The 13,472-nt window shown below is 41.0% G+C and overlaps 1 protein-coding gene across 1 annotated transcript; it reads left to right on the forward strand.

The window, feature by feature from the left end:
* The first annotated feature begins 9,203 nt into the window (after positions 1 to 9,203).
* Positions 9,204 to 12,597, forward strand: LOC132017848 (HLA class II histocompatibility antigen, DR alpha chain). Its single transcript, XM_059399958.1, is given in 6 exon segments — positions 9,204 to 9,349; positions 10,494 to 10,612; positions 10,615 to 10,642; positions 10,645 to 10,737; positions 11,184 to 11,465; positions 11,772 to 12,597. Coding segments are annotated over 6 exon segments (759 nt in total). The 5' UTR covers positions 9,204 to 9,267; the 3' UTR covers positions 11,927 to 12,597.
* The last annotated feature ends 875 nt before the right edge of the window (positions 12,598 to 13,472 follow it).

Below are 13,472 nucleotides of genomic sequence, written 5' to 3' on the forward strand. Positions count from 1 at the left end.
CTTCAACAAAGCAGGAAAGAATATCCAATGGAAAAAAAAGACAATCTTCAAAAAAGTGTGTTGCAACGTGCAAAACAGTGAAACTGGACACTTTTTTACACCAGACTAAAAAATAATTCCAAAATGGATTAAAGACCTAAATGTGAGGCTTCACAACATTAAAATCCTAGAAAAGAACACAGGTAGTAACCTCTTTGACATCAGCTATAGCAATTTCTTTCTCGATGTCTCCTGAGGCAAGGCAAACGAAAACAAAACAAAAGTATATTGGGACTACATCAAATGAAACTTTCTGCACACCGAAGGAAACAATTAACAAAACTGAAAAGCAACCTGCAGAATGGGAGAAGATATCTTCCAATGACATATGCAATAAAGGATTATACAACTCAATACCCCAAAACTATATAACCCAATTTAAAATGGGCAGAAGACATGAATAGACATTTCTCCAAGGAAAACATCCAGATGGCCGAAAGACACATAAAAAGGACACCATCAGGGAAATGCAAATCAAAACTATAAGGAGATATCACCTCACACCAATCAGAATGGTCCAGATAAAGAACACAACAAACAACTAGTGTTGGACAGGATGTGGAGAATGGAGAACCCTCTCGCACTGTTGGTGAGAAAGCAAACTGGTGCAGCCACTGTGGGAAGCAGTATGGGGTTCCTCACAAAGTCAAAATAGAACTATCCCTGGGATCCAACAATTGCACTACTTGGTATTAACCCAAAGAATACAAAAACACTAATTCAAAGGGATACATACACCCTGAGGTTTATAGCAGCATTACCTACAATGCCAAATTATGGAAGCAGTCCAAGCAGTCCTACAATACCACCTCATAAATGAATAAAGAAGATGTGGTATATATAAAGTGGAATATTATTCAGCCATTAAAAAGCATGAGATCTTACCATTTATAACAACATGGATGAAGCTAGAGAGCATAATCCTAGGCAAAATAAGTCAGAAAGAGACAAATACCATGTGATTTCACTTGTATATGGAATTTAAGAAACAAAACAGATGAGCCAAGAGGAAAACAAGAGAGAGGGAGACAAACCAAGAAATAGACTCTCAAATTTGAAGAACACATGCGTTTACCAGATGGGGGTTGGGAATGGGTTAATAGATGAGACGGATTAAGGAGAGCACGTGCTGTGATGAACACAAGATGATGTATGGAAGTGTCGAATCCCTACATTGTACACCTGAAACTAATGTAACACTGTGTGCTAACCAACTGGAATTAAATTAAAAAAAAAAGTTAAAATAAAACAGCAGGCATGAGACTGATTATATTAAAGCTATAAAAATATGCAATTTGTTTGAAAAATGTCTTATGAAATTATATATTATTTATTTGTAAGATAAAATTTATACATGTAATATATACACATTCTCAATGGACACACACACACACACACCATTCACATACACATTCTGTATGTGTACAGAAATAAAAGAAATAAAATGAAAACTGTTCAAGAGCCAGCGGATGTACTTACATTGAATATTCAGAGTCGCATGATTACCCCGGCCACACTGGCTCTCAGATTCACTCAATAGGATGACAGGCAGGAATCATAGCATGCCAAGGGGGAGGCATCAGAGGTTTCTCTTCAGTGGGGCATATTCTTGATAAAGCCATAATGCAGTCCAGGTGCTAGTGTCTGCCTACCCATTCACAAGCAACAGTTTAGGTAGAAGGAGATGAATTTACACCTATGGGAGTGGAGTCTCCCTGGTTTAACACCCTCATCTCCCTTGGAGCCAGTCCCTCTGATCATACCTCCATGGGCATAATTTCCAGACCCGATTACAAAGGGTCAGAGATGCCCATACTGGGTTCCCATCATTTGCTATAGTTCATCAGGTATTCCTCCCCAGCATGTCACAATTTACCAAGCAAAGGCCAATTTTAACACAAGCAATATTGTCTAAAAATCCACCCGACATTCTTCTTTTACCAGATTTAAAAAAAAAGCTAGAAAATTAGCCCAACCCTAAATTTGTCTTAGAGAAATTAAAAGGGTATTAAACATACACTTGTAAGAATCAAAATGATTTACAGTAATTTTTTCTCTTTTTAAACATCACTTCATTTTCCAAATTACAGGATTTAATTTATGTATGGAATCCTAAACAAATGAACACACAGGAGTAAGAAAAGGGAGAAACAGATTCATAAACACAGAGGAAAAACTAGTTGTTTCCAGAGGGGAGGGCCTTGTGCAGGTATGGGTGAGATAAGTGAGGGGGATTAACAGGTACAAACACTGTAAGTGTTTGTAAGTCACAAGGATGAAAATTACAGCATGGGGAATATAGTCAGTAATATTGTAATAACATTGTGTGGTTGCACATGGTTGCTACACTTCTTCTGGAAACCATGTCCTAATTTATAAAATTGTCAAATCACTATGTTGTATACCCGAGACTAATATAATATTACATCTAGGCTTCAATTAAAATTTTGTAATTAAAAAATATTTTAAAATCCTTAAAAAACAGATTATTTTCTAAAAGAACATTCCATCTTGTGTGCTTACCAAAAAACAAACAAAACCAGAAAACATGGGGATACTTGGTATAAAAAGACTTGAAAGGTTTTATATTGCAAGCCATTTAAACAACCTAATTACATCAAGTACATCTGGGAATTTTTCAGTATGTACATGTGGAAAATATTAGATTAAGCTTCTTGAATTAAGATCTTTGACTTTCAACAAGGTCAAAGTTCCCTTAAATACTACTGACCACAAAAGGGAAACCTAGTACCACTTTCACTGTGCTTTAGAAAAAAAGGGGAGCTGGGGAAGACATTTGAGAACATTTGAAATATTCCCCTATAAGCACAGTGTGAAGAGAAAACAACTGTCTTCCCCTCCTGAGACTGCATTTCTTTTTGGAGTGATTTTAGTGTTTTCAATGGGCTTATTCTTGGCCCTACATATTATCGACTGCAGGGTGCAAGACTTGCTTGAGAATACCACTGTAATCACTTCCCACGTGGGATCTTGACCTAAAGATTTTTTTAAAAACAGCCTTCCTAGAACAAATTGTTAATACCATTATTATCTAGAGAAATTGACAGAACGATTTAATATATCCATTATCAGTGGTATTTTTAATTGGTGAGGGAAAAAGGGCATACCAAGAATACCTTTCAGTAAAACCAATAACAATCCTCTGGCCTATTTCTCTCCTTTCTTTCTACCTTAAAACTTTTTTTTTTAAGATTTTATTTATTTATTTGACAGACAGAGATCACAAGTAGGCAGAGAGAGAGAGAGGGAAGCAGGCTCCCTGCTGAGCAGAGAGCCCAATGCGGGACTCAATCCCAGGACCCTGAGATCATGACCTGAGCCAAAGGCAGAGGCTTAACCCACTGAGCCACCCAGGCACCCTCTACCTTAAAACTTTTAAAGTTCAGAAGTAACCTCAGAAATCCAAGATGTGTTATTTTATTCTATATCTATACTTCTGGTTTTTCAAATCATTTTAGAGGGATGCCTGGGTGGCTCAGTGGGTTAAAGGCTCTGCCTTTGGTTCAGGTCATGATCCCAGAGTCCTGGGATCAAGCCCAGCATCTCTTCTCAGTAGGGAGCCTGCTTCCCCCTCTCTCACTGCCTGCCTCTCTGCCTACTTGTGATCTCTGTCAAATAAACAAATAAAATAAAAAAAAAAAAAGCATTTTACAGCATTGACGACTTCTCATTATTATCCCATCTGTCCTTGATGTGCCATTTATCCACTCCTGTACCCCCTGTCCTGCTGTGTTCACGGACCTTGCCCCCTCACACTCCATGCTGGGCCCATGCCATACTCACTTCCTCCTCACAACTTCTATTTTCATGCAAAAATTTCCTTCATTCAGTTAGGACATTCAGTCTTGAGACCTTAACTCAGTACGTGTTTTTTTTTTTTTCATCATTTTCTAGCACCTTACCCAAACCTAGTCCAACAGCAGACCTAGTGCTTCATTCTTCACTTTCTGAACTTTCCATCTTCATGCTTCCTGTCTCTTCTTAAATTCTCGGAGAGTTCTGCATGTTTAGAAACCAGCTCCTTGGCTAATGATTGCTAACCAAATATTTTAAATAAATCATCTTCAAGTTTCAGTTTCTTACCGTTACTCACACCCATTAGGAAAGAGTGAGTGTTGGACACAGTGCTCTGTAGACGTTCTAATGCTCTGCACACATGAGCAGAGATCACGCTCAATGGATCCACATTTCTACAGAATGCTGCACGTGCCCAGAGTCAGGGGGCAGGAACTCGTGTTCTATTGTCCAGACTCGGTCAATTCTCGAAACCCAAACCCTAAATTCCCTCCTGACAAGAAGCAGAGTCTCCACAGAAAGCTGGGTACGGTCCTCTGGAAGAACAGTCTTCAGTGCTAACAGGTTCTATGTGGCACACGCCCCAGGAGTCAATGTGTTTTGTTAACTTAGTCGTACAGGGACGCTATACTGTGAGCACAACAACAGAGCACAGGCCTGGCTGATCCCGTGAATACCAGTTTTCCTCAGGAACAAAGCAGGAGACTTAAAAGTTTGAAAGAAACTCAAGTTTTAACAGACAGACCGTTGCGTTATGCTTGCTCTAAGAAGAGCCACGTTGTAAGTCTACTCTCTCTATGACTCTGGAAGAAAAATTGGGTGAAGAAACATAGCTCACATTACTGGTTCTATGTTCTTTTCTTTCACTGTATTAAAGTTATGGTACATGTGGCTAATGGAGGGCACATATCATGTCTATTTAATGTCTATCTTCTTTCCTTAATCTCACCTAAGGGGACTTGAATGCAGAGACATCTATGGACTTATGAAACGATTCCTTCCCTGTTTTACAGAATTTTAAAGTGAGAGAGATATGTTTTCATTATTCTCTTTCCACTGACCAAATGGTGGTCAAAGAGTCGAGGAGACAGCTTATTCATGATACCAGTGGATAGATCTGTGCTTAATTATGAATTCTATCCTCTCTCCCTAAGATATGTGGGAAAGGGAGGAACTTACTTGCCTGGAATGTGGTGAAATTATTTTCTGGGAGGACCAAGAGTTTGCTTTACCTGCAAGGAAGCTGGGTGACTGAGGACAATGGAATTTGTTCCTGACCCTGTGCAGGAAACCAGAGGGAAAGGCAGATGGACCTGTTTGTTGGTGGCAGATCCTGGAAAGGGTGGCCATGTGGGGAACGGTCTGCACTTCTAGCTGTAGGCACAAAGGATCTTTCAGTGTCTCCTACACACAGACAGAGGCCTTGAGGGAATTTGAAGGGCCTGAATAACCTCACACTACAGGAAATCTCTGCTCTGAACATCATTCAGTCCCAGAGAACACATATTACCTTCACTAAGACATTTCCTGCTTTCTCCTCTTCCTCCCTCTCTCTAAATCCACCCCAACTAGAACTGAGTAAGAAGAAGCAAACTCACCTCTGCCTGCAAAAATTTCCAGCAGGGGATAGAAAAGGATTTATCTTAAATCAGATTGGGACTATTGATGATTACATTGTTCCAAACAACCTAATTGCTGAATTCAGATACATTTGTGCAACTTACAGGAATTTTAGCATGGTCTGTTCATTAAAATTTAATAAATAAATCATGCGGTATACTATACTGCCTATATAACAAGGACAATAGTTCTGCTAATGAATGTGTGTGCGCGCATGCACGTGTATCTGCATGTACTTATTTACAAACACTACCCTAACAGAGAAGGATGATTTTACAACTTCAGGGTCTGTAGAAACAAAACAAAAGACAAACCCCTCAGAGCTTTCAAAGGTCAGGTTTCAGATACAGGTAAAGAGAGAACAAATCAAATTCACAAACTGCCACTCTCCCAAGTTAGAGATGAACCCAAACACCCCAGTCCCTTTATTTGCCCACAACAGGTTAGAAAGGCCAATGACCCTACCACTCTAGCACTTTTCTTTTTATTTATTTAATGTTTTTTTATTTAATTTTTTTTTTTATAAACATGTATTTTTATCCCAAGGGGTACAGGTCTGTGAATCGCCAGGTTTACACACTTAACAGCACTCACCAAAGCACATACCCTCCCCAATGTCCATAATCCCACCCCCTTCTCCCAACCCCCCTCCCCCCAGCAACCCTTAGGGGGGCTTAAGTGGGTAGGAGAAGAATCAATAGCACTTTTCTTGATATCAGCAGTTGATGCTTTTCACCCTGATAGAAACTTATTTCCATAAGACTAGCTTCTGTCTGCTCTCAAGATGGGAAGGAGAAATGAAACAAAATGAGTAAAGCTTCTTATAGAGAGCTTTGGGAAGGAAACACCTTGATCAGTATCCCTCCCACCCCCTCCCCCACCTCAACCCCCTAGCAGCTCTGATAGGAAGTTCTGAGGGCTATGGGGGGAAAGGCAGGGAAGAGAAGCAAAAGGAAAGAGCTGGAGGTTCCTGAAGTGAGGTCCCAGATATGCCCTGGGTGCATGTGAGAACTATCCATTTCTAAGGCCTCATCAAATACCCCAATAAGTATTCTCTCTGGGTTTGGTGTGCCCCTGCAGAAAGAACCTGAGCGAACCATGGTGGACAAAAATAGATGATATAGATAGAGGATATTAAGATATAAATATATTTTCATTTAACAACTTAAAAAATTCCCATTAACAAAGAGGCTGGGTGGCTCAGCTGGTGAAGAACCCAACTCCTGATGTCGGCTCAGGCCAGGATATCAGCGTCCTGGGATCAAAGCCCATGTCTGGCTCCCTGCTCAGTATGGAGTCCACTTGAGATTCTCTCCCACTCTCACTCCCCTTCCTCCCTTCATGTACATGCTCTCTCTCTGTTTCCTTTATTTATAAGTAAATAAAATTATTAGCTTCTCTGTCTTCTCTGTGTCGTAGGGAATAGAAGAAAGAGTATTACAGTTCCCTGGCTCTCCTTCCCTCAGGATGGGGACATGCCTTACCCACTGCCAGTGAAAGTTAGTATTATGAGATTTGGGAGGTAGCAGGTAGGCTGAAGCCATCTCATGCAGTGGACACAAGGGCATCACAACAGGAGTCTTGGCAGCAGCCTTGTGTTGCCAACATAGTCCTTTCTCTGGGGCTCTGGAGGAGATGGGATGTTGGCAGTGCCTTCCCACAGACTGCTGACCTCTTGGAGATAGGGGACTGCATTGACCTGTGCTCCTCCAGGCTTCCTAACAATTTAAAGGTATAATTCCCCAAAATGCAGGCAAATTATAACAAATAATTCTATGTAGAGTGTCTTACAGGATCTTCTATTTTCAGACTGAACTCTGACTAGTACAGTGGCTCCTCTCCATCTGATGTCACTGAGAAGGTGACATCACAGGTGCCCTCAGAAATCCCCTCTGACATAGCAAGCTAGAGTATAGGGACAGGGGACCATGAGTAGTGTCTGGACAGGAACTTCTTTCCTGTCACAGGGAAAGAGAAATGAAAGTACTTTCTATTTTCCCAAATGTAGTAATTTTGAAGAGAACCAATAACTGCTTTAAAAATAAGCCATATCATAAGTTACTAAACACCACCTTGGGTTGAAGCTGCTATTACAACATATGAAAAGTTTTCTATAAAAGGCCTCTATGTGTACCATATATTTACTGAGAGCACCTTATAAGAGCAACAAGCCTGAATCATAGGACCAGATTCTCAGCAGAGACTGATATTGTAGAGCCCATTCCTTTCTCTCAAAGAATTGTATTCTTTAACAATCTAGCGCAAAAATGTGTTGTGGGTCTCTTCCAAGTGACCTAGAAGTCAGTGTCAGAGAATCTTCAAAGCCCTTGGAGGTGATCAGTCAATAATGTGTAAGATTTTTCCCCCTCGGGCACCTGGGTGGCTCAGTGGGTTAAGCCGCTGCCTTCGGCTCAGGTCATGATCTCAGGGTCCTGGGATCGAGTCCCGCATCGGGCTCTCTGCTCAGCAGGGAGCCTGCTTCCTCCTCTCTCTCTGCCTACTTGTGATCTCTCTCTGTCAAATAAGTAAATAAAATCTTAAAAAAAAAAAAAAGATTTTTCCCCCTCATGATTTGTGAGGGCAGCTGTGGTGTAGGATAAAATATCAGAACAACAGTGTAGAAAATCCACCCTGAGCATATGTGTCATGACTGATATTAAGCAGTGAACTCACCATTTGAACAGCTGCCTTGCTGCCAGGTCTCTCTGTATTGGAATTATTCAGATTCCAGTGCTTTCTATGTGTGGTTTAATTTTCCTTTTTCCTGCAGTGTTCCTTCAGAAACATGAAGGTCAGAGTAGCTTAACCTTCAGTTTCTCAATAATGAACACCAAATGAATTCTTAGGATCAGAACTTCAATCATTTGTGACATGAGGAGAACTTTCATAATGTTATGACATGTGGAAAGTTATGATAAAGCCCTCTTGCAGGTTATAATCTCTAACCTTCCCAATAAAGTAAGCTCTGCCCAATTTAGTCCACCCTATTCATCAATCTGAGTCCTCACATGAGATATGTCCTCAGCAGTCTCCTCCAATCTCTGGTAATACTTAAGATGGTAAGGATTACTGTCCACTCTTTCCAATAACCATTACCTATGGTGTATCTACCATCTTTCTCCAGCTTTGGGAGTGTTGACACTCAGAGTTTCTCCTCTGATGTTCTCTCATATAGCACAGTGCCAGGAACACCCAACTTTTGGGTCGAATTGGCCATCTGGGAGTCTAGGACACTGGAGGACAAACCTAGAGCAATAAGAAGCTTCTGACATGAAACACTGTCATCCACTGCTGCCAAGAATCAGGCATTCTCCATAGAGGACAATCTACCTTCTCTTCAGGTGATTTCTTATTCCTTATTTCAAGACCACAGCTGTCATAGCACAGAGGAATGACCTGTCATTAGCTCTCACTTTTGAGTGTTTCCATTCATTCTATTTTCACTATTAAGTTTCAAGTACATTTCTTTCTAGAACTTGGGCTGGGATGGAAGAGTCAGTGAGTGACTTCCCAACCTCTTCAAGAACATGCTTTTCTGTGTTTTTATTTGGTTACATGTTTATTTGCTTGTTTAAGAACTTAACTTCTTTATCTAATGACTGGAGTAGTTCTGTTCCTGAACCATTTATAAGAACTCTTTCCTTAGTAACAGATGTGTCATCTCAAAAGTTCTTTCTGATTGGCTGGAGCTCAACTGATTTGAATTCTAACTTCAGATTCTATTTTTTTTCTTCCAGTTTTGCCAGTTCTACCCGTCTTATGCTCTACTGACCCCCATTACAGCCCCACCCAATGGCCAGAAATGGAGTTCTGGTGCCAGGATTATTTAACATGGCTTTCCTGTTGGGTCCTCAAGAATCCTGGGCTATCAAAGGTAAGTGCTGAGAGAAGCAAAGCTAGGGATATAAGTTCTAAGAGCTCTGGAGAGCTGAACTTTAGACATTTGCAAAACAATCTTTGGAGTTGAAATAAAAGAAAAGTGTGACAGGTACTGTGTGTCTATAACCTGAAAGTATAATAAATTGTTGTCTGGAGGAGTTCTGCCATTACAAACTAAAGTCAGTCACATTTAGTTTAGAAGAGTGAGAAATGATTTCATTGATACAATTGACTTTGAATAAGCCAAATTTGAGGTGGAAATATTTTCTGAGAAGCATTATCCAGCTACCCACTGGGTTTCAATTTCTCATTGTGGAAAATTAGTGTAATCAAAAATGTAAAATCTTTTGTGGGGATTAAATGATAAAAAGTACAACATTCTCTGCTCCTTTCTTAGTTAAGTACATGGTAGTAGCATTTTGGCATGTGAATCCTGTCAGCGTATTTTAAGCACAAATATTATATTGAGGATCTCTAGAAAGGAAAGTCACCCCAAAGCAACAATCTATACCAGGAAAGGGAAGGCCAGGTATGCGACACGAATTGCATTATATACCTAAGTATACATAGCAAATATTCTGTTATATTTGTAAAATTAATACAATCTTGTATGTCCTTTTTATCTCCACCGAGAAAAGAAGAGAATTTAAGATTTCATTTGATTCCAAAGTTCAGACCCACAGTTGAAACAGTTTCCCACTTCTTACAGCTTCAGTACCCTGAAAGAGCCTCTGAAATTAAGGCAAAAGTATATTTAATGCCTGGCAAAATGCCTTGAGTGAGGAATTCTCTTTTAGGAGCTGTTGCTGGATTTCCATAGGGAATCATTTCTCAGCTAGTAACGTGGAACCTAACAACAGCTTCAAGACTCTGGGATTTTCAGGCCCCTTTTCCTCCAGTCCACCCTCTCTAACTCTGTCCCTTTATTTCTCCCCTCCCAGCTCTGTTCAGCATGGATGTCCTGCACCTGAGCCTCATCTTCCCACTCCTCCCTGCTCTCCATCAGACTTCCACTCCATACAGATCTGCTCCATAAACAGCTCCCCCACACGCACCCAAATATTTGTCTCTCACATCCTGGATTCTTCTTCCTCTCCCCCTCCCGGTTCCCATCCTAACTCTCTTTCCTGCCTTTTCAGAGGACCATGTGATCATCCAGGCTGAGTTCTATCTGACCCCTGACCAATCAGGTGAGTTTATGTTTGACTTCGATGGTGATGAGATTTTCCACGTGGATATGGAAAAGAAGGAGACATGTGATGGCTGGAAGAATTTGGACGCTTTGCCAGCTTGAGACACAGGGTGCCTTGGCCAACATAGCTGTGGACAAAGCTAACCTGGACATCATGATAAAGCGCTCCAACCACACCCCAAACACCAATGGTACCTCCTGCACTCCTAGACTAGGGAGTCCTAACTTTGAAATAGATGCTTCAGCTGGTTTTGTTACGTTATTATAACTGACTTCTCCTCCTAGGGGCCTAGCCTATCCATAAGCAAGTGCCTACTTGTCATGTCACAGACTCAAGAACTTTACATGAGTTTGTTCCTTTCCTGATAGGCTCACATCTTGTCCCTGCCACCAACAATTACTCACACAGTCATTGCCCCTAATCGATGCTGGGGGAACCAGGAATGAAATCATCTCCAGTACCTAAAATATCCTTCTATCTCTTATACCATAATGTGAGAGAGCATCAGAGATAGGCCTCTGAGACCATGGATGGCACAGATTCTCAGGGCAGAGTTTCCACTGCTTTTTCTGCTTCAGTGGGAGGGAGAAGGACTAGCCTAAGCAGGGAAGGCTAATTGCTGTCCTGTGTCCCCAGTACCTCCAGAGGTGACCGTGCTCTCAAACACCCCTGTGGAACTGGGAGAGCCCAACACCCTCATCTGCTTCATCAACAAGCTCTCTCTACCAATAATCAATGTCACGTGGCTTTGAAATGGAAACCCTGTCACCATAGGAGTGTCCAAGTCAGTCTTCCTGCCCAGGGAAGACCACCTTTTCTGCAAGTTCCACTATCTCCCCTTCCTGCCCTCAGCCAACCATGTCTATGACTGCAAGGTGGAGCACTGGGGTTTGGAGGAGCCACTTCTCAACCACTGGAGTATGGACTGTTCTTCTATCTCCTTTCTTTTATGATTTCCTCCTGTGACGCATGGGTCTGATGCTTTAGGACCCAGAGTCCCCTAACTTGTCCATAACAATTGCTATAACTTCTATTCCTTGTCTTCTCCCATTATACAGCTCTCCTGCTTTTTAATCTGTGTTCCCTTAAGATATCATTCTGTCTTCTTCTTATTTAATTGATAAATGAATATTCTTTTGACTATGTACTCTGCATTTGGTTCTAAGTGCTACTGCATACCACAGTCATGACACCCATACTGTAGTCTGTAATATTTTTACCCAGAGTTTGAACCACCAACCCCTCTTTCAGAGACAACTGAGAATGTGGTGTGTGCCCTGGGCCTCATTGTGGGTTTGGTGGGTATCATTGTCGGGACCATCTTCATCATTTAAGGCATGCGCAAGGCCAATGCTGGCGAATGCCGAGGGCCTCTGTGAGGCACTGCGGGTGGGTTTGTTGTGGTCAGAGGAAAACATGGATGGAATTACCCAAAGGAAGGAAACACAGTTTGAAGAAGGAAGTGTGATGTCTTCAAAGGAAAGTGATAGGAACTCTTGATTTATTTTTGCTAGGACAGAATCAGACATTAGCATCATCTGGTATCCCAAAGCTTCAAGGTCCCACATTCATTCCCATAAGGGTGTTCCTACACCACGACTTCAGTCTTGGAAATTATCTCCACCACCTAAGACCATTGTTTCACATACCACTACTGAATCAATGATCTAGGAAAGACTTGGTACTTTCTGGTACATATTTTCTGAAACAGTACCTCGGTTCAGAAATATTTCTAGAGTTTGGCTTTTGGGGGTTTAGAATAAATTAACTGCATCAGACGAAAATTCCTTGAAGGCAAATGCTTGTTTCTGGTTCTCTAATCTGAAACTTGTTATTGAAACTTCTGAGAGAAGATAAGGCATGGTCTGCTCATTCATGCTCACTTAGAGAGAAGGGGATGCAGTTCATGTTGGAAAGGTTGTATTCACTAGGCGGAGGTCAGATGAATATTTAGAGACATTTCCAAAGTCAAAGGATAAAGGACGAGGAGGAAGGAATCTGAAAAAGAGTAAAATATTCATCTTAACTCTTGATAACTATGTTTGTCCTACTGTAGGCAATGGAGTTCCCTAAAGAAATCAGTGAAGAAATTTGTGCTTCATAAACTTTATAAACCTGGCAGTACTCCAACCATTCACCGCTCTGAAGACAACCATTCTTCCACATTTTTCAGACCTTTCAATAATCTAAAAATAATAATGTCCTCCTGATCTGTCCAGATTCTGTTATTTAGTCATTCCTTGATTGTTGTCCCTTCTTGGTACTGTTTTCCTCTGTTTTTATATCAACATGCAGTGTGTCTGGAATAAACCTCATTGGATTTTTCTCTACTATGGAACCTTGTAAATGTTCAACACAGACATCACTTCTACACTTATTAATTTTGTTTCTTCAAATTGTGATTGTGATTTTTTGAACACAATAAACTATTGGATGGGTCTGAGATGAAGTTTTGGTGTCTAAGCCAGTTCTTTGCAGAGACTAGGGAATAAATGTGATTCTTTCATGATGAAATGTGTGAATGTTTAATGGATGTGGTAAGTTCTGTAAGCAATCAGAAATATCTAAGTTTGCACCTGGGAGGCCCATTTGGTTAAGTGTTTGACTCTCAATTTCTACTCAGGTCGTGATCTCAGTCTCCTGAGATCATGTCCTGCAAGGGCTTCACATTCATTGTGGAGTCTGCCTGAAATTCTCTCTCCCTCTGCCCCTCCTCCTGCTTCCTAAATAAATAGATAATCTTTAAAAAAAGAAGAAGAAGAAGAAATACCTAGGTTCATTAATAACATGCCACAGGATGCCTGAGTGGCTCAGTTGGTTAAGTGTCTGCCTTCAGCTTGGGTTACAGTCCCAGCATCCTAAGAAGGAGTCCTGCATCAGGCTCCTTGCTCAGCAGAAAGACCCCTTCTCCCTCTGCCTGCCACT

The sequence above is a fragment of the Mustela nigripes genome, chromosome 5, assembly GCF_022355385.1.
Source record: "Mustela nigripes isolate SB6536 chromosome 5, MUSNIG.SB6536, whole genome shotgun sequence".
Classification (NCBI taxonomy): domain Eukaryota; kingdom Metazoa; phylum Chordata; class Mammalia; order Carnivora; family Mustelidae; genus Mustela; species Mustela nigripes.